General features: G+C 41.4%; 1 protein-coding gene across 1 annotated transcript in view; it reads right to left on the reverse strand.

Annotated features, from left to right (window-relative positions):
* Positions 1-22,234, reverse strand: part of GPATCH2 (G-patch domain containing 2) — a 114,472-nt gene that overhangs the window by 24,132 nt on the left and 68,106 nt on the right. Inside the window, exons 6-8 of the mRNA XM_054576589.1 lie at positions 15,940-16,004; positions 11,119-11,158; positions 6,019-6,083 (exon numbers count right to left, since the gene is read on the reverse strand). Of these exons, the coding sequence (XP_054432564.1) occupies positions 6,019-6,083; positions 11,119-11,158; positions 15,940-16,004 (170 nt within the window). The remainder of the gene's footprint in view (positions 1-6,018; positions 6,084-11,118; positions 11,159-15,939; positions 16,005-22,234) is intronic.

The following is a 22,234-nucleotide window of genomic DNA, read 5'->3' on the forward strand; positions in this document are numbered from 1 at the left end:
CATGTTTTGCTGAGTTTCTGTTTTCAAAGGGTTTGAGGTGTATAAAGCTGAAAGAAAGGCGTGCCCAAAACTCTAAGACCCTCGTTCAGTGTGAGGTAAGCGGTAACACACAGCAAGATGATGCTGGAACCGCACAGTGGGGCAAGGGACAGAGCAAGGAGGAAGCAGGAGCCTGAGCAGAAAACCAAACCCAACAGGCTGATCAAACGGAAGGACCAGAAGGGAGCGATGAGGACAGAGGCCACGCGGAGGAATGTAGGACAGGAAGCATGCAACTTCAAGGGCTGCAGAGCAAAACCTAAGCGTACACGGCAGATGAATACAGTAGATGAAGATACCATGGTGGAGAATTTTCACATCACTCAACATCTGGCACATGTACTCTATGATGAGGACTCCCACAGGGAACAAAAAATAAAGCAACAAACTGAACAGAAGATGTGTAAGACTAATCACTGGAATCAATTGATACCAGTGATACTAAATGATACCTCTGTTGATGGCGTTTGTTTAAATGTGTTTCCATTACACCTATGTTAAGGATCAAAAGTTTGATTAGGGGGCCAAAAAAGTATCCTATCTGAGAAGAAGGAGAATGTTTATTATGTTTACAACAGACGTATGAACAAACAAATGCATTAACATCTGAGTAATAACTATTTGCACACACATGAAGGACGAGTCCCGAGCAGCCCCAACGATGGTGGGAGCAAACATGAGGTGTGGAGGGGAGAAGCGAGGGGAGAAACCCAAGGGCTTGCTGTAAGGGGGAGGGGAATGGGAAACCTGGGAAACCGAGGTCATTGTCGATGAGGCGGAACTTCCTGAGAGAATGCTGCTCAAAGGAGACCTTACTAGGCTGTCGCCCCTTTGGGACTGTGGGACAGAGGTAGGACCTGGGAAAGACTCATCATTGACTTAAAGAGCCTAGATGAACAGTGAAGTGGACGTGGAGGGGAAAAAAGGAAGGGAAGACATGCCACAAACTGGACACCTGGAAAACTACCAAATTGCATGATAGTTGGTGGCGTTGGGAACAATGTCTCTGAAGCCCCTCTACAAGGTCCTGAACATTGCCCTGAGGAGCTGGGGGTGAGGTGCACTGCGTGGGCAAGCTCTCCCCGCAGGGCCGGATTAAATCGGAGCCTCGTGCAGCGAGGAGGCCCATCCCGGAGCTTGTGGTTGCCATGCAATTCCCAGACCTCTCCTTCGAGTCGTTAGCCACGGACCTGCCTGGTATTTGGGGGACTCAGTGATCCTAAAATTTACTGATGTAACGCATTCCAGTTCTGTTCTCTAACCTTTAGATTTTCCACAAGCTGAGAAAGCAAAGTGCAGTCACTCATCCAAAAGGAGTAAGAAAAGTCAAGACAATCTTAAACATACTAAGAAAGAGTGACTTTTAAGGGAGAAACAGAGAATAGTGCATATAAATAAAAAAGTGAAGAGCTGCTGTCTTGCAATTAATAAAAAGTGTTGCAAAAGTTAAATGAGTAAGTCTTTCTGTCCTGGTATTTGGCCTCTACAAAGTGCCCCGCACCTAGCACACCTGCTCTCTCACAGAGAGGAGGGAATACACTGTATCCACGAACAGGACAAAGAGGATACACAAAGAAATGATCAAAGAAGCAAGGCCAGCCCTTAGAAATGAAAAGTATCAGAGAATATTTTTAAGCAATAAAAGATTTGGGACCTGAAATTGCCCATAAATCTTTAAAGATGGCAATATACAAAAGGAAAGTTTTAAAAAAAAATTGGAGAATCATTTGAGGGTGCTCCAAAACCCAAATAATGGCAGAAGAGAAAAAAAGGCGACCATTGAAAACCAGACATTGGAAAGAATGCCTTCAAATTCCTAGTCATAATGGTTCCCGAGCCAGAGTTCAATTCCCAGCTAAGTCAAGCCCTGTGAGCCTAGAAGAAAGGCTTTCAGGCAAGCGGAGCCCCTGGAGTTTAACGCTGCCGGCTCTCTTCACAGAGAACTCAGGACAAATAATGGCAGGGGGCCCAGGAAGCAGGACACCCCACAAGGAGAGGAAGGGAACCCCGGGAGAGCAGTGAGGAGAGACCCCAGAACATCGGGAGTGCAGCAGGTCGGGACAGCAAACCGTCCCTAAAGGGCCTGGAGGACAGAAGGCTCCTAGAGGGTCGCCCCGCAGACAGGAAGGAGGGCGGTGGCTCTTCTGGATAGAGGGGGCTACGGAGAAAGCAAAGCATGTGCAGAAAAATTACACGCCTATGGAAACCACCTACATACATATAAACATGTTAATGCAAACAATGGCCACTGATTTGATCTGATTATGACATAACTGGCAGGGGGAGAGAGAAGGTGCAGGTATGGGATGTGTGTGTGTGTATGTGTCTGTGTAGGACGCACAACAGTAGCTCAAGAACAGTAGCTCAGCAAAACCAAAGACCTTCAAGAAAAAGTAATATGAGCATGTAATTTAGGTCAATACCAGAATAAACAGCTAAAAAAAACTGAAGTGGTTTTCCATGGAGCATAAAGTTAGGGAAAGGGGAAGGATAGGGCTGGGGCTGCTATACCTTGTTCTGTCTTAAACTGTACAAGAAAAAGTACGATAGAAATAGAAATTTAACAAGTGCTTAGGAAACACACAGATAGAAATTACAACACCATACTTTCAATAACAGCTTACATTTAGGCACTTACATTTTAAATGCCTTATAGGTATTAACTCATATATTCCTTACAACAGTGTCATGAGGCAGGGACTGGAATTTCCTCTGTTTTACAAAGAAGTGGCCTGAGGGACAGAAAGGCTGAGTGCTTTGCTCAGGACCCCTCGGCTAGTAAACGGGGAGACCAGGATGAGAAGTCAGATGCTAGTGTCCGAGGCTGCACACAGGGGCTAAGAAAAGGTCTCAATCCACGCGCGGGGCTGACTGAGAATCCACTTTAAAGCCACCCTACAGATCTGTTATGCACAAGTATTCACTGCCCACGTGCCAGATACTGTTTTCAGGGCTGGACCTGCACCAGTGAGTAAGGCGACGGCTTTGTTGTCACAGGGCTCCCAGAGAGGGTCCGCAGGGTCCAGGAGAAGGTCACGTAAGGCGGAGTCCCAGGGCTCTGCCCTATCATTTCCTGTGCGGATTTGCCATCCACGTGTCTTCTCTGGCAAGCTATCTCCATTGCTTGCTTTTAATTGAATTAATGTTTTATTATTGGGTTTTTAGAGTTCTTTATAAATTCTTGACATGGGTATTTTATCAGACATATGATTTGCAAATATTTCCTTCCCGTCTGTGACTTGCCTTTTCATTCTCTTCAAGGTGGCTTTTGAAGAGCACACGTTTTCAATTCTGATGGAGTCCAATTTATCAATTTGTTCTCTCATGGACGTGTTTTGGGGTTCCATCCAAAACTCTTTTCCCCCAAGGTCACAAAGATTGTATCTCAAGTTTCCTAGGAGTTTGTATGTTTTCAGGTTTTGTATTAAGTTTGCTGTATGGTGTGAGGTATGGATCTAAGTTCATTTTTTTGCACATGGATATCCAGTGGTTCCAGTACCATTTGTTGAAACTGCTGTTTTTCCTCCGCTGGACTGCCTTTGCGCCTTCCCAGGGCTCCTTGTATCTGGGGGAGCGGGCTTCTTGACTCAGCGTCCTGCTCCACGGGTCTGTTTCCCTGTGTTTGCACCAGCGCCACACTCACCATTACTGCAGCTTTATAATAAAGTCTTGAAATCAGGGACTGTTAGCCTGTCAACTTTCTTCTTTTTTACTTTTTTTAAAGTTTGGCTATTCCAAGTCCTTCGCATTTCCATATGAACTTTGGAATTAACTTGTCAATTTCTATAAAAGAGCCTGATAAGATTTTTGTTTGGATTGCATTAAATCTACAGATCAATTTTGGGAGAGCTGACATCTTAAGAGTATTGAGCCTCCTGACCCAGACACAAGGCATATCTCTCCAATTATGTAGGTCTTCTTTAACTCCTCTCAGCAATGTTTTCATAATCCCCCAAAATTGATGCAATGCTTAGGGATAAATCTGATAAAATATGTGTAAGACTGATATGATAAAAACTATAAAACACTGCTGAGAAAAATTAAAAACCACCTACATATTTGGTTCTTAATTATACTCCATTTTTCACCTCACATCGTTAATATCTTTCTGTATCTTATTTAGTTAATATACATCATGCTAATTTCAAATTTGTTGGACTTGCTTATTCTAATATGTCTGCTTCTGTTGGAATCAGCAAGCCAACATACTGTTTTTCTCTTGAAGAGCCTGTTCTCAAATGCCTTATTCTCTGTCCCCCAGGTACTGCTTTGGGGAAAGGCCAGTCGTCGGCATCAGCCCCAAGTCCTTCGGTGACTGGGATCGAACGACGCTCAGAGAGGCCCGGAAAACCAGAGCCATCACGCCTCACCTCACAAAATAACTCCTCTGGTAAGGAAGCTGTCCCCCACTGCCCCCCGCAAGCGAATGAGAACGTCATTCTGCAGGTCTGCAGGGTGGAGCAAGACACAGGGATCTCTGACCGAGTCCCCTCAGGGGTTCCTGCACCTCTTCACAAACACGGGCCCTGGGAGCCCCCCTGTAGACCTGCACCCTTTCTCTCTGGAATCTCTTCAGAGCTCCGTTTGCGGCGGGCGTGCTACCACGTACCACCAGGCACACGCTTCTTTACTTGGTGTTCGCCGGTTTGGGGGATGTTTAGCATCTCTTCCAATGTCATGTTTTCTCAGCCCTTCTAGACTCTCCATCAAGGGCTGTTAGTAAACATATCTTAGACCTTTTCTGTGTCTCTGAGCCGCTCTGTCATTTTTCCAACTCCTTGTATTATTTTCATGCTACAGTCTGGCCTGTTTTGTCAGCTGTATCTCCACGTCACTAATTCTCTTTACGAATCATATTTCTCATTTCTAACAGTTATATTTTTATTCAATCCTTTATCGACCTCTGCCTCATTAATTCTAATAGTGATCTGTTCTATAAACATTTCATCTACAGTTATCTATAATCCATATAAATTTATACAGAATATATACCATTTATACAGAGTATATATAATTACATGTAATTATATACATACTTGTATATATAATTACATAATTGTTGGTAATTTATAATTTCAAGATCTGACATTCTCAGGGATAAATATATTGGTTTTATGTTGACTGTCACTGATGGTCAACCCCTTTGTGTGCAGTTTAGACATTAGGTGTGTAAGATAGAATTGCCACTTGCTTCTGCAGGTATCTGATGGGCTCTCAGGTGGGGGTAGTTTCGATGGCGTGGTACCTGGGAGCTGTGGCGTCTGCGTGGGGGTATTAATACAGGGGCTGGCACGGCCGCGATGGGAGGCCGTGGGATGAGGGGATGCAACGGTGGCTGCTGACGTCAGTAACCTGGTTAAAAACTGAGTGAGGGTTAATCTCAGGGCAGTAGTTTAGGTCAATATTGGGATCGCCATTTTCATATGAACAAAAATTAAGTCTTCAGAATCACCACGCATAAACTTTGAAAATACATCATCTAAAACAATATATTGGGGCAAATTCTTTGCATTAAAGACAAAAAGGAACATCAACTCAGTAACAAAAAATGAGCAAGAACCTAGAAGCATTTTTTAAAGACTATATTTTCTATATACTCATTTACATATAAGAATAAATAAATATGTTGCTTTCTTATGACATCTAAGTACCATTTAAATTTGGGGGAAAAATTCTACTTTTTTAAATTATAAAATAAAATAATTATTCTAAATCCTGATTAGGTATGGAAGACAGAAATTTTCTTTTAGAAATTTATCCTTTGTTCTTCATCAGCTTTTACAAATAGACATAAAATGGTATCTCACTATGCATGACTAGTAATCATAAATATATTCTTATAACCAATACATAAAATATTTTAAGTCGGCGCTTTAGAACCAAAGGCCACCCAACTAAACTCACCGCGTTCACACTGCTATGGAAAACAACGGCACACAACTTAGGGATCAGAATCAAAAGTGACTTTGAACGGCTTACCTGCTGGCTGTTTTCGCAGAGCAGTTTTTCTTGTGTCCTCTTTCAGCTCGGTTATCTCTCAGAAGCTGATGTCATCCAAAGTGTTCAGAAAAAGTGGTAGAAACAAAAACATGTTCATTATATTATTTTGTGAGTAGAAAAGTACTCTTCTACTTTCAAAGGGACACTATTTGTTCATGTGCATGACCTGTTTCCCCCTCCTGATTTCTCATCAAACAACAACTGCTCCTTTTGCTGCAGATGCCATTGCAACTCTTGTAACAACGTGCAAGCAGGCCACCTGGGGCTTCCTGGGCAGCCTGGAGCTGGAGGCCCACAACTCCGCCTTGACCCTGGCTCTGGGGAGGGGCTTGGGGACGGTCACGCCCTGTACCAAACAAGTCTCCAGATTTTAATAACAGACCTACCATTTACAAGCCGTGTAACCTTAGGCCAAGCACTTAACCTCTCCAAGTCCCAGTGTCCACCTGTTCAAGGGAGACACAATCACATCCACCTGGAAGGCTGCCGCGTTAAACAAGATAACCCACATGAGACGCTTAGCATTATGACCAGAACGCTATTCGGACGTGCTGAGAAAATGGCACAAATGCCACAGTTATGATTACCATCAATGAGCCTGTCTGTCCGTACATGTTGCCTCACCAGTATCGAGGACTTTTAATGAAGTCAACACTTTGAACTGGTTAATGGTGTCCTTTAGAATCAGTGATTAGCAACATGTGGTCATGTTTGAAAAGGAACAGACTGTCATTAGATCACCAGCAATGTCTTCAGTAAGTAAACGTGTATTCCATTCCTCTTCACAGTCTACTTCTTCCCAGCCCGCGGCCACCGCCATGGCCCAGACCATTTCCGGTCACCTGTGACAGCCTCCCGCATGCCTCCCAGCCCCCAGCCTTGCCCCTGCCTGATCCATTCTCCAAGGCAGCCAGTCATTCTGGAAGCGGAGAAACCCCACAGGCTCATACAAAACCTGCACAACTGCATCGCATTCCTGAACTCATAATTTATCTTACTCCCTCCTACCCGCTACCTGACCTCCTTACTCATACATTATATATCCCAGCCACACTGAACATTTTAGGTTGGCGTGTGGATCCTGTTCTTGCTCACCATTGGTCCCCTGCTCAGTTATTCAATCTGCCTGCATATCCAGGGTCCAGCACAGTGTCTAAGGTTTTGTTTGTTTGTTTATTTTATTGCTCAATATATATTTGTTGAATGAATGAATAAATAAATGAGATAAAGACATAAAGAGTGAGATCTAGTATCTGATATATAGCTGAAGCCGTATCTCATTATTACTACTTAAAGAAAATAGCAACCATTTATCTTAAATCCATTAATCTGAAAGTGTTTCCATTTAGGAACACTCTGTACCATGAAAACTTAATTGTTTTTGAAAATTAAAACAAATTAATTACTTTGGCATTTCTAAGTCCAGTGCCTTTTAAAAACATGTATACATAAACCAACATTTGTGACATAGATAGCTAGAGGCGGCGTGATGAAATCTCTATCTCCGCCGTAAATTAATGGTAGTAGGTAACTAACTTTTCTAATTTTAAGATAAAAGGCAGACATTTGAACATGATACCTGAAGTTGGTGTTAAGAGTTAAAACAAAGAACTCAAATTCCCAATGCAATGGTCTGAGATAAGAATTCTATAGTTTCGTTTTTTACAGTGTAGCTGCAATGACAAAATACATACTAGGCTGCACCTGGGGAGTCTGGCCATTCTCAAGGAGGCCGCCACCAGGGCGAACTTAGATGGAACAGCACCTTCTCTACGCTTCCCGACATTAGGGCTCCTTCCTTTAAATTCATATGGGGATTTCCTTTCTTCCTCAAATTTATGGTTTCGATGGGCTTTGTATATAAAAAGAAACGGTGGAATTATTTAATACAGTGAACCTATATTAGGAAGCCATCACAAAAACTATCTCACTTTAACAATAAAACGATAAGTTTGGGTATAACTTACGAATTTACAACCTAGCTCGGGTTAAAAAACAATATAGACTCAGAGCTTTGAGTCATGAATTTAAGAAGTTAACATGGGAAACTACATCTTTAAAGGGGCAAAGATGAAAAAACTTATCCAGAATATTACCAGAATGAAACAACAACAACAACAACATGGATTTGTATGTGAAAGATCCCCAACATGTTTCTGCTATTCCCTGAAGAGCAAACACCAGGGGTGAGAAGGACCGGTCAGGAGCTCACAGTAAAAGCCAAGAATCCTCGAGCTCTGCAATGCATTCTCTGTGCTTTGAGAAGCTTTTCATCCTCCCTACGGGTAACTTTTCTGTGTCCCTGGACTCCTATCAGTGTCACAAGTAAGGTCACTTTTCAGGGTTCTGACTCAACAATGTCAGCTCTGAGGGAAAGTAGAATTTCTCGGTGTAGTACGAAGTACTTCTTACTGTCCAGCTTTCAGATTGCTGGACTTGGGCCAAACGGAGACACAGGTCCCTTATTAGTGGCCCGTAGGTGTATATTAAAGATGACTCATATAAGAATTACATTAACATTCATAAGCACAAAAGCAACACAATCTCAAAAGTTGCAGAATCAAACAAGGAAGAGATGTGTTCCTGGACAACGGGTCTTACCGCCATAGACGGGGGAGAGGATTTCCTGTGGGTACGCATGGTAATTTTACAAGATTATTATAAGCGGCAAATCCCTTACGCAAGAGGAAGAAGCAAAGAGGAGAATTCTTATTCCCCAGCAGCCCTCTCATTGCTCCCTGATACTCAGAAGGCATTCAGGCTCAGGAGTGCTTATATTGGCAGGTACCTCCTCAAACGTCTACAGAAAAATTTCATGTCTTGTCCTACTCGGCATCTCGGTGTCCTCAACCTTAAAAAGGAGAACTGAGCAATATCTCAACTATGATCTGTGACTCATTAAGAGACTGGTAAACTGAGTCAGAATGTCAAACCGTAAGATGTTCAAGGAGGAAAAGTCTCGGGGGAGGGTGGCAAGGGGGCTTTATGTAGATGCCTTTGCCTCCTGACTTCAAAGTCTGGACGGATTTGGGTATTTTCCCTCTGTGGCCTTTTCCATGTTTATGGTGCCCTCCCTGTGGCTTTCTCAAGCATCTGTCATCACACTGGACCTATTCCTTCCTGCCCCAGATTAGAATCACCTGAAGGGAAAAGCTGCGTTGTTTTTGTTTTTGTACAAATATTTCTTTTTATGAAAATCATAAGATGGGAGAAAGCAGTGAGAAGTGGGATTTCAAAATAGGTGGGGTTAACATCATTGTCACTTCTTGTTTATTACTTGGAATGAAAAAAATAAAAGGTGACCACAAGTCACCTAACATGCTAACAGTCATTCACTCAACAATAGATCGAAGGATTTTATACTTCATGGTCTTGCATGTCGTTGCATGTGCCTAGGTTTAGTCAATAGTTGACTATGCTATAGTTTTTACTGGTCTAAGTTGAACTAAGAAAATGTTATCCCTTAAAATGTGGTTGGTCTCTATGTGTATTTGGATACACACAAATAAGTCTACACTTATTTGCAGATTTCATATCTGTGAATTTGGCTACAAATAGGTCAGCTAATGACACTGTTGTGACCAGAGGCTCTCAGGAAGCTAACCTTGTATTGTCCCTAGGAACTATGTTTCAGTATCTGCCACTGCTGTGTTCACATTGCCTTGATAGAACATAGCTACTACAGATGACAAGAATCAACTGTATGTATTAATTGATAACCTGTCTAGACAAGATTGAAATCTAGAGTAGTATATCCACATTTGAGCAAAAGGCCAATTCAAAAATTGATCAGAAAGATTCTAAAAACTAAAAGAAAAGGAATTGGTTAATTTTCTTATCTATATATTATTTATTAGCTATTAGTTAATTTTTAACTGCAGAAATAAAGGCTGGCTGGAAGCAACCAGTTATGCTGTAATCTAAAACATGAATTTATAACATCATTTGAGTATTTCTCACATTCTAAAAGGCAGCCATTTCTCAGGTAACTCCTCAAACATCTACAAAATCATTTCAAGTCTCATCCTACTTGGCATCTCAGCTTAAAAAATTGTATTTTGGAATAAAGGATATCCTGATGCAACTTACTAGTAGGAGCAGTAGTAAAAGGCAAATTTACAAAACAAAAAAATCATTACAACTGAATTTGCAACATATTTTTCTCTAGTTAGGTTCATGTGTGTCAAGGAATACAGTCTAGTTTATAATGAAGTACATGGCACCTTCCTTTTATAAATGAAAGGAGCCATGGCATATGCAGCCCAGCTTAGAAAAGAAAACACGACCAACACAGCAATGTTTCCAGTTACCATAACCAAGCCCGAGCCCCTCCCTACCTACTTCTCTACTATTTACCAAGCCCTCAGAAGAAACGAGCTCGTGTGTTGGGGATTTGTTATTCCCATGTATTTCTAACATACCACAGTTTTGACCCACTTAAAAAATAGCTTTTATAGTCAATAATGAAAAAAAAGCTTAGCAAGGATGCCAAGCCTAAGAGATACATGTTTTATAAATAAGCCCTAAATTATCTTAGCATGCTGCGGAGAAAGAACTAATGAGTCAAGGGACAAAGAATGTAAACTACTTTATATATAAACTTTATATGCGAAGTTAACCAAAATGGATATCAAGTTCTTGCTAAATCACCTAATCACTGTGTAGTCATGTATACTAATAAGAGAATTAAGGAAAAGAAAAACACATCTAGAAATATAAACCTGTAAGAAACTATTGCCACCTTCTAAACTTCAAAGGTAAAAATGTTCTCTTGCTGGCTGATTTCATGTTTAATACAAATTAATTATTTAAACATATGTACTATTGGCTGCTTTAACTTTGCAAAAAAAAGAACAACCCCACAAAAACGAATTCCAGAGTCTTTCGTGTGACATGAGTGGGGAAGGTGGCAGGGGAACTCGGGCGCTCCCTGAGGGTTGTGCAGTTGGTCACTAACTCCTCTTCCCATAAACTGGGCTTCTCATCTTTTCTCATGAAGCTGATCCACTGCCCCGAAGGGCCACAGGTCAGTACCTGAAGCAGGCTGAGTAGCGTCCTTTGGATTAGAAGGTCCCTTACCTGGCTGTGCTCCGTCCTAGCCCCAGGGCCAAACCAGTGGCTGTGGAGGAAGGAGAGAAGGCGTTAGCTAGCATGGACCTCACCACAAGCAGCACGTACTCTCCCGTGATCAATCTGCATAAGTTTTAAGACACGTATTTGCCACCCGCCACAGAGCCTTAAATATGCTTTATTTTAATGGATATTTCATGTAATTCTAGACTTAGAGCAATTTTGACAGAAATGTAACAGTGCTCACAACCCAGTAATTTTCAATTTAATAAGCAAACTCAGTTAGAATTAAATTTCCATTTAATTATGTTAACATAAACTGCTGGGACTGTATTCTTTTTATGAATCAATTCTGGTTATAAAATCTACAAATGCTATCATTTAGTACAACTTAATTATGGCATCATTACAACAAATTATGATCTTTTGATTGTTGGGAGTCTTAAAAAACATGAAAAATACAAGAATATTATATCCACTGGCTGTGTTCCACAAGGCCGTTGATGTGAATCTGGGAGCATCAGCTGAACGTACCTTGAACCTATTTGTTCCACAGTTAGGACCCTGCCACCCAACACCATGCTAACGGTCACACATAGACTATCTCATTTAAACCTCACAACAGCCTTCTGGTTGTCCAGTTCAGTTCTCCCTCCGATACAGATGCGGCTTGGGCATGTCTGGGAACAAAGCTTGACACACACAAAACAAAATTAACCCCGTCTCCCTTGGAGTATTGGGAGGCTTAAACAAGACTAAGAATCTGGCACATAATTGTTTAAATATTAATTTTCTTCCCCCACTGTACACAGTGAACATAGCAATAATGTGAACTGTCATTCGGTGACTTTTTATCTCTAAATGTCATCAGAGACGCCAGGGCTCATAGGTAGTATTTGTAGGACTCCCCAACAGGTGTGACGTGCTGCCAAACATGTAAGGGATGCTTCTGGCGTTGCTTCTCCAGTTGGCTTTTGGGTCAGCGCAGTGTATGACTGTAGAGGCATCAGACTGTCCATGACACGGGGTGAAGCAGCAAACATGTCAACAAGAGCGGCGCTTACAAAAATGCTCTAAAAATGCACTATCCAAATAAAGCATCCTCCTCATCATCTTGAAATGCAGTTTAATAACCGCTCTGTATTTCTCATCAGTATGTGGTGACAATGGCTTCTGTAAGGAGAAACCGTTATTATCCTTCCTCCATAACTAAAAATTAAGACCTACGTGAGCTCGATGACTTACCCAGGGAAGTACAGTGAATCAGCGGAGGAACTGATCCAGGACATCTTACTTATCTCAACACAGAGTTAAAGCCACTTTTACTATAAAGCCATTTATGCTAAATTTCAAAGTGTGAAAGTATTCCCAATGAACGTAACCTTTAATCCAGGCAAATCTTGCTTTAAGCAAACTCAATATTTGCACAAAAGATAAAATAAAGGGTGAATATTTGCTTTATAAAGGAATTCATCGTGGGATTCTAAGTAGTTACCCATGAGCATTTAAAATAAATTTTAACGTATATGTAGTCCCTCAGGTAATATCCTATCCTTAAAATGAAACACAAGCACAATATAAATATCAATTTTAAAATCAATTAATAAATTGCATTTATTCAGTTTAAAAATGAGCACCTCAGAAGTGATTGGGAAAAAGTGTGAAAAAGTTCTGGAACCATCTAGGACCAGTATGTAAAGGGAAATGGAGGGAATAAAAAGTAACCTCATTTGATGTTCAAAATACGTTTTAATAATAGGTAGTCATATATCAATTTTATTTCCCACATTTTAATATATGTATTTTCAGAAAGTCAACATTATATTTTCTCAGAAATCGGATGCTAATTTCTCTGTTGTAGCATATGCTATACGTCTTAAGAAACTTAAAGAAAAGCAGGACACAGTTCCTATGGGAGAACATCAAAGGTGTGGAGAGTTGCTTGGGGGAGCTTGGGGCAAACCTCCCCAGGCCCCTTAAAAAGGGGGCAGAGGCCGACGCGGGCCCTGCCTGCCGGGCTTCTCTGCACAGTCAACAACACCGCTGTTCGGTCAAGGCATCGTCTATAGGGGTTTCTGGGAGTGCGCTTTGTGTTCCTTGAAGAGTGATGGTCACATCTTCCCCACACACTCTCCTGTTGCCATCTGAAGTTTTTCACCAGAAATTTAAATATTTACAAAGCATTAGTTTTCTATCAATTATAGATAGGTAGGTAGGTAGGTAGGTAGGTAGATAGCTTTTAAAACCATACACCACCTTTTTAAACACACATATAGGCATCCAAATATCACTGTGATTAGATATTAAAAAACAAGACAAGCACTTCTTTAAAAGTTAAACATTTTGCATGTGTTTTTCTTCCCTTTGGACCCCTTAAATTTCTAACTGACTGACTCACAGTTTATCTGAATGTAATAGACTTTCATGCTCAAAGCCTTTCAGTAGTAACTCAATCATACTGCTCTGAGTCAAAAATGAGTGCATGTATATATCTATCTGTACCAGAGCATACATACACACATATATATGATTCTCTTAAATTTCTATGACTATAAAACTAGAGCTAAAAATTATCTGGAAAAGTTGACCAGTCAATACTGATAACAACTGTTAGTTGATAACAATCAGTTATTTCAAACTGAAAGAGTTATCATAGTATTCAATTAATTAAACGAGCAGAAATAACAAAATTTGATAATACCATAAAAAATAAAATTTTATTAGAATGGCATCATGAATAGCTTTTCCCCCCAAAATAGTTCATGTACCCCTTGATGAATATTACCTTCAGCATCATCAGTTCTATTCATAATTTGTGTTTTCATTGATCTGAGTGCCTAGAAACCTTGTTCAAACAAACTGGTAAATGAACTTGGTTAGAGCAGTCTCTTGATTATTGAACTCCTTCAGAGCTGTTCTGTTACTTACACCTCGCACCTTCTAATAAGCAGATGGTTTTTAATCAGTTTTGAATTAGAAATAGGATGTTGATAGATATGGGTAGGAGGCAATGTGTGAGCACAGTCACAGGCTACAGCGGGCAGCGAGGCGGGGGTTATATGCGGGGAACAGAGGCCGACCAGGCAGCCGGACCCCAAGCGTTGGGAGGGACAGAGAATGGCTGGGGTGATCAGGTGATGGCGGCCTGGCTGTGGAGGGTGCCGAGTGACACGCTAGGGAGCTCTCCCCACCAGCAGGAGGCAACTGGGTTTTAAGTAAGAGAATCAAAGGGGCAGAACCGGACTTGAGTGGTGTTCAGTACCATGGACTGAAATTGAGAGAACAGAGACAGAAAGGCCCGCCAGCCTGAACATGAAAGCTAACAGAGCTTCAATGAAGGCCATGAAGCAGGGAGTGGGGAAGATGGGTCAGCATGGGATGCGGAAGAAGCTGGACCAGCAGCACGTGGGATGCGAGGTCACCAAGTGAGTCCATCTCCATCCCAAGTGCTGAGGGGATGGTAATAAAGCACTTTGGGGTAACCTGGGAAACTCGAAAAACAGTGACACCTGAGGTCCCCCCCAGAGAATCTTATTTGATGGGGAACCCCTGGGGAGACTGGAGTGGAAGGGGTGTCAGGAGGGTACAGCCAGGGTTGTACCAGCTCATCTGACAAGCGACACTGAGCTGCCATCACCTAATGTGCCCCATTTCAAACCCACACCCCCTGTCTCATTCCCTCGGTAACCACTGACTCCCGCCAGGCACTGCGGGCCAGGGGTGACAGCGGGAGAGCGAGGTCCAGCCCGGTCTGCCCACAGAGCGTGGCGGTCGTCACCACACACAGTCTGCGGCTTAGGAGCAGCTCCAAGTACGCCTGCTGTAGTTTCTGTTTTACGTCAGAACAGTCCGTTAAGAAGAAAATATACAAGCCTTTTGGTTGCCATTCTCAGATAATAAATGTTTTGCTCTGCTTGCCCCCCCTTCTGTTCAAGGAACAATAGAGAGGAGATCTTATGGAATAATAAAAATGAAGGAAATAAGCTATTAAAATGAATATCTATATAAAATCACATCTACATAAATAGCATTTTATATTATATAAATAATAGTTAACCTATATAAAATAAGCTATCTCTAAACTATAATTTTTGTTTTTATATTTATTAAGGAATGAATTTTAGAAATAGGATCTAATGGATCCTAATATGATTGCCTGCTAGAAAAAAATCATTCAGTGATTAATTCAAGTCTTTCCACATGTTATGGCTTTTCTCAAGTTCAACCAACTTCAAAGGGGACATATGGTATTGAGCCAAAATATATAATGTATTTAAGCTTTCCCAAACAAAGATGTATTTAGAAATAGAATTAGCACCTAGAAATTAGCCCAAGAATTCATCACAGTCAAAGCTCAATGACTTAATTTTTGGAATTATGTAGTAAATCCGCTTCTTCCCTTTGTTGCTAAATGGACATACATACGGTCCCTCACACCTTATGCTGGACAGGAGAGAGCACAGAAGTGTCCTCAGAACAAGTCACTGACTCTTCATGTCAATCACTTTGAAAGAGTTGGGGGAGGAAGGATGTGAGACTGCAGAAGAACTAGAAGCTACTTAATGTAATAACATTTAAATGTTTAAAGATAATACATGAATTTCAAATTATATCATGGATTAAAGAACGGCAGTATTTTAAAACCCTTATTTAAATTTCTACCATGGGACTCATGGAAATGGTTCTTATACAATGGTCATCGGCCTAAAATATTTACTCTTTCCGAGGCTGGATACAAATTAAACCACCGTTACTGGCAACAGCTCCGGATTTCCCCCAAACAGGACACGGCCCGACCCCAGCGAGCCACAGAAGTCAGCGCGTACTCACTCGTGGTGGCAGTCCGGAGAGAAGTGGACCATCCTCTTGTTGCTGACAGGGCCAGGGGCGCCGCCCTGGGGGGAGAATTAAAACAAGAAGTAAGCCAGGGGTGAGTCTCCGGAACGGGAGTGAGTCACAGAGACATTTCCATTTGAAGACGTCCACTCTGCATTGGAGCCTATAATATTAAACCTCAAAATCTAAGCACAGTTTCACCGCAGATGGCATTTCCAAGACCAATGAGTTTGCAATGAATCCCTAAATACAAACAATGTACATTCAAAGGCACACATTGAAACGCACACAAACACTGAAGGAAGTGCCTATACTAGGCCTTTCTCCAGCTTCCCCATCAAGGTAGGAATTACCTGTGTATTCGCGTGCAACAACTGTTAGGTTCACCTAAAAGAACAATATATTATTTCTTTATGTCTAAATTACATGACAAGTCTGATAATGAATTAAAGTTTCAAAAGTATTTCCATCATGAAACCTACTCCCATTAAAAAAAGAATTCACAACTCTCCTGCCTTACCAGGGGCTCTCAAAGAGAAGGCAGGCAGCACTAGACAAAAAGGAACGCACCGTGACCATCCGCCTGATGCAAACTTAATGACCGCAGGTCTTGCTATACTCTGTCATAATAAAAGAAAATCCCTCTGCAATTGCACAAGTGCCGTTGAGAGTACAGACTTTTAAAAAGGCATGTTGAAGCAGAAGGGTACCGGGGGTGGGGGAAACTAACATTTTCAAACATGCATTTCTTCTCGTGTCCCTGAGGTAACAAGGATGCCGGTGTGCAGTCAGAAACCCCAAGAAATGCAGATGTTGCCCATGGGCACAGATGACATTAATAACCCCGGGTCTGGGCACCACGGGTCAATGTGCAGCTCAGCCCCAGGGCTACACCATGCATCCGTCTCCAAATGAGGTGTCCACACTCCTTCAGCGGGCATCCCTGGCACGCGGTAATCCATTTTCCCCACTGTGGCTCTGAGAAAAGCCGACTGTGCCCACGTCACGCTTTGTTAGAGGTTCATGATCACATTATCTCATGGTGGACCTGACACTTTTATTCAGTTTACAGTATGTTCCATGTTCAGGCAACTTATTTCCTTTGCCAGGGCTGCTGACAACCTTTTCCACACTATATTAATCTTGTTTACTGACTTTATCTCGGTACAAATATCAGAAAACTGAACTTTTTATCTCAGAGAAAGAATAAACAACGTGTTGACAGAAGCAGAAGCTATTTTCAGGGCTAAAATTGCTTGTTTACCTGCAGCTATACTTATGGAAAAATGTTTAAAGTCTTGCTCTGGCTTGAAATATGTAATCTGGAATTTAATAAATGAAGAAATTTCACATACATCCATGTGATAAATTGCCTGATGAAAACAATGCAACTGAATACAATAAAACAGGATTTATAACTAATTTATACCACAATACAAATGTAAGCTTTCAATATAGTCAGAAATAATCATAGTAGGTATTTCTCAGAAATCATACACATATATAAAGTATACGCTCAATTCAATTGCTGCAAATAACTTACAAAAGATTTACAGTTGCCAACGAAGATATTTAAATGACTTTACCCGGTTTACCTAGTACATGGCCTTTTTAAGAAGAAGAGAAGCAAATATCCTTTACTGTTATTTCAAGCCAATGTTCGTTTTACTTTTAGAGGTACGCAAACAGGTATAGTTTAGAATTTTTTTAAAAAAATGAAATTAAGCGTGAAGGTCTCAGGGTCAATGTCACTGGTCTGCCCCAGGAGTAAAAGGTTCTATATGGGAATCTTGTGCCACTTCCGTGACTGGACACCCTTATAGAAAATCTGACACTATGATCTTAGCGCAGCATTCAGCTCACAGGAGGTTGCACTATAATGAAGTTCCAGTGTGTTTTAAACTTGAACACGTGTACTTATTGTGAATGCTTATTAATAGATATTTCACAGGATTAGAAAGTGTCAGGAAACATTCATACAGAATTCTTTCTAAAAACTTACAATTCAGGGTACGATATAATCTTTATAAAAATACAGTGAAGCAATTTTAAACATTGGACCAAACTGCTGATTTCTAGCAAACAATCAAGTATGGTGGTTATTAATTCCCCCCACGCTATGGCTTCCAGTTATTCCAGATACATTTTAGAAAGAAATCACAAATTTAAAAAAATATTCAGATCTCTTTGAATACACAATAAAATGTTCACATGGTAAAGTTTATTTGTTAGAAAATGTAGCTTCTATTCCACAGGATCAGATAGGGAGCCAGTAGCCTGTTCTTCTTGAGAAACATATCTCCACAATCCAATTCCTGTTATTTGTTAAAACGCAGGAGACAGTCATTTGTGTAATTAGCCAATATTTACTGATGATGATCTTAGACATCACACTATATGCCCTGAATTCTTATGATTCACTTGTTAAATGTTACTACATCAGTAGTGACTACAATGCTAAATAAACTAGGTATATTTCTTTGTATTATCTATGTTTATTACACAAATTATTAAATAAGAAAAAATATACTCAAAGCTAGGGAGGAATGGATGGTCCCTAGATAACATAACATTTGGGTCATCTTCTGGCCTTTTCAGGCTGTGAAATAAACCAGCGTGTTAAAAGACAACATGGGCCTTAGTTGTTGCTACTGTTTTTAACAATCAAGTTGCCAACCTCAAAAAATGGGAATGTAGTAGTGAAAGGTAAAAACCAAATAGCAGTGGTACAAGCACCATCAAAATTCGTAAGTTCCACAAGTACCAAAATATAGGAAATTTAGCTAAATGATATCAATGACAAAATATCTATTTTTCCAATTTTGTTAGCTCCATGAAAAGCAATATCTTATTCTTTCTACCACTAATTTATTGACTGCAATTTTAGGCTTTTCCTCGAAAGAGAAACAGAACAGTTGCCTTTATAACATCTCATTTTCACTTTGTTACTACTGAACCCACTGCACCCCAGCCCAAAGCGGGGAAGGTTATCTGAAATGCAGTGGTCCCCCGGGCTTAGGACAGAGGGCATTTGGCAGGGGTGATACTCTCCCCATGTTCCCAGCAGCTGGGATGCCCCATGTGCACTGACGGAGGCTCCTGTCCCTTCGGGCGTGCAGTGGGCCACCATCCTTCTGCTCTCCCTTGAGGACGGCCCTTTCCTTTCAACTCCGCTCTCATTTCCAGCTGGGTTTCATGCTGCTTCAGGGTGTACACCGACAAAGCCGTCGGTGGCGGGCTGCCATTCAAAAGGAAGCCTTTCAGTTTTGTGGGGCCCGGCCCGTCAAACCTGCCGGGGCTGCAGGCGGGAGGCAGGCCCGGCCGGAGACTCCCTGCCAGTTCGTCAAGACCCAGGAGTCTCTGGCTTCTGAAGGACCATTATTACTTTGACTTAGCTTCTTTGAAGAGAGAAACAAGCCTTTAAAGTTCAGTAGGCTCTGCAGTGAAGGCCCCTTGGCACATTCAACAAATGTGTCAGTCAAATGCATGTGACAGATATTAAGGAAAACAACTCAACAATAATGGTCTTAAAAATAGGACTTTGAACCCTGGGGGTAGGAAATAAGGGGAGGGTAAAGATGTGGAAGAAAACTTATAGTTGCTTGTCTGTATAGTTCTCTTCATTAAAAAACACACCTCAGAAAATGATACCGTAAATATTTTGCAGTAATTGATTTTAATTAATAGGTGTTAAAATGAATGCATGAAATAGTTACCTTTTAACCCCACACAGAAGGAGAGAGAACCTCCAAAAGTATTTCAAATGAGAGTACCTGAGTTTTATAAATTGGTGGAAAAGTTCTGTTACAAGATAGGAGAATGAATAAAATATTTCCTGTGTCATCTACCCTCACATAAAATATTACAGAATGGTCACAATTCACAAAAGGTACAATCTATATGGCGATGGAAAACGTCCAAGAAAATAACATTAGAATTACTTATAAAGCAATGTCCAAAAAAGTAAAAATTACTTTGGAATTACTTTTAAGGCAAACGCAAAGAAAATGACAATTCAGGTCGCATAAAGGGATATCATTTATGAGGTTAAAGGGAAACAAAGCGGTTACCTGATTTAAGAGGAATAAGGGGACAAAAATCATGTCTGAGAAGGGAGTTGTATGCAATTTATCTCTCCCTGCTCCAATCCATCATAACCAACTTGCCACATCCAACTCTAAATCGCTGCTTTTCACATGTCAATTTCCTCATTCCAGAGCCATCCACAGCTCTACACTGAAAGTAAAATTAAAACTAATGAGAAATATATTCCAAGCACTCTCTAATCGGGTCCTCACTTGCCAGTGCAGTTCTCTCTCTAGCTCTTCAGGCAGTAACTGCCCCTTGTTCTAACCCCAAAACTGCTCCACTTGATAGAACTCAGCAAATTTACTAGTTACCTACTGTGCGTATAAAACTACATTTAAATTTACCATCTTGTAAGTGATACAAGGTAATGGGGTAACTGTAGTTACATCATTACTATGAACTAATCTTTTTGATGCCATGATCATTTTAAGTTAAAGAACCCATCTAATTCCAAGGTTTTTTTTTTATTTTAAAGAAAAATATCAGTAAGGCATTCATATGGTAATTCATATTTTAACTTCATTTGTCTAGATTTCTATTAAACTAAAATGCGGGTTTGTCCAGTGCACTAGGGAGAATCCTCTTCACTAGCCTCAAGAAACTAAAAAGTCATAGGTGGGTGCCGGGTGCTGATGAGGGCCTGGGAAGATGCCAGATGCCAGGGAAAGCCCACTACTGTCCTTCCTGACCAGGAGTCTTAGCATCAGACAACGTCTTCCTAGGAGGAACATTCAGGAAGGAAGAATCAATTTCTGCAGACAGCGGAATTTGCTGCGATTTCAAGAAGCGTCTTATCAATTACTAAAGTTATATGCTATAAGTTGGTTTTCCAACTAGTGCCTCAACATTTGACATTTTATAAAATCGAATAACATTACAAAAAGGCATACGAAGTTTTCATCATCTTTCACGTTTTTTAACGTGCCTGCGTTCACCAACAACCTTGCTCTTACCAGCAGAGCTCCCACGGGCAAGACTTCAAGAGGAAAGACCCCTCTTACTAGGCTCTCTGCAGCATCATGTGTTCACGGCCCTCATGTGATCTAAACAACATAACGCAGTGGCTGTTAACACAGTGGGCCAGTCTGAGGATGTTGTCACCCATGTGTCAGGGTTAAGGGTTCCGAATCGTCTATATTTTTATTAAGCAATTTTTATTCCTCCCTGGAGGGATGGCAGCATAAATGAACCAACAACGAAAGGTGGGACCATGACCACCCATGACCATCAAGAATTAATATAATTAGTAGACATGTTATTGTCATTAATGAGAATGACACTGCTGCTCTTTATAGTTCCTACCTACTGACAAGGTGGCTAAAGTGAATGGATTCTGTCCTCAAATACATGAAACAGGCTCACTGGGCGGAGGGCACAGGCCCAGGCCACAAAGTCAAAGCAGAGCTGCACTGGAACCTAAGCTGCCTATTCCCAGCCTAGTGCCTCTCCCTCAACAGGGGACTACACCCAAGAGACAACACCCGAAACAAATGTTGCCCATATTTGGGGCCTGGCCTGAATCTAGAACACCAGAGTCTCTCCTTCAACTGCCGGTTCACTGTCTGCAGGTGTAGTTACCCACGGTCAACCACGGTCCAAAAACGTTACAGGAAAATCCTAGAAATAAGCAATTCACAAGTGGTAAATTGCGCCCCAGTGTGAGCAGCACGATGAGACCTCGGGCCTGCCCGTCCAGGTGGACGTGAGTCACCCCTTGGCCAGATGGCCTGTCGGGGGCTCTGGGTGCTTGTGTTCCTGCCACCCTTATAGCAGCCTACGTCACAACACCTTTGTCATTTCCATCCCTTCAGCTCATCACTAGATATTGTAGCATCTCACATAATCACAAGAAAAAGGGTGAGTACAGGAGAGTCGATAGAGCATATTCACATCACTTTTATTACAGTATATTGTTATAATTGTTCCTATTTTATTATTAGTTATTGTTGTCAGTTTCTCACTGTGCCTGATTTATAAGTTAGACTTTGTAGTAGGCGTGTGTGGGTGTAGGGTTTGATGCTATCTGCAGTTTCAGGCATCCACTGGAGCCTGAGAACATGGGCCTTGTGGACAAGCGGGGGCTCTCGTACGCTCTGGGAAAACCTTCCACCTAGAATTATACACCCAAGGACGCTATGGTCCTTATTTGTAACTTTAGGGTAAGCCACGGGCGACTGTAAGTACAGTGAGCTTGGTGGCT

Source organism: Pteronotus mesoamericanus, unplaced genomic scaffold, assembly GCF_021234165.1.
Source record: "Pteronotus mesoamericanus isolate MK-2021 breed Mesoamerican mustached bat unplaced genomic scaffold, CSHL_Meso_final contig_347, whole genome shotgun sequence".
NCBI lineage: Eukaryota > Metazoa > Chordata > Mammalia > Chiroptera > Mormoopidae > Pteronotus > Pteronotus mesoamericanus.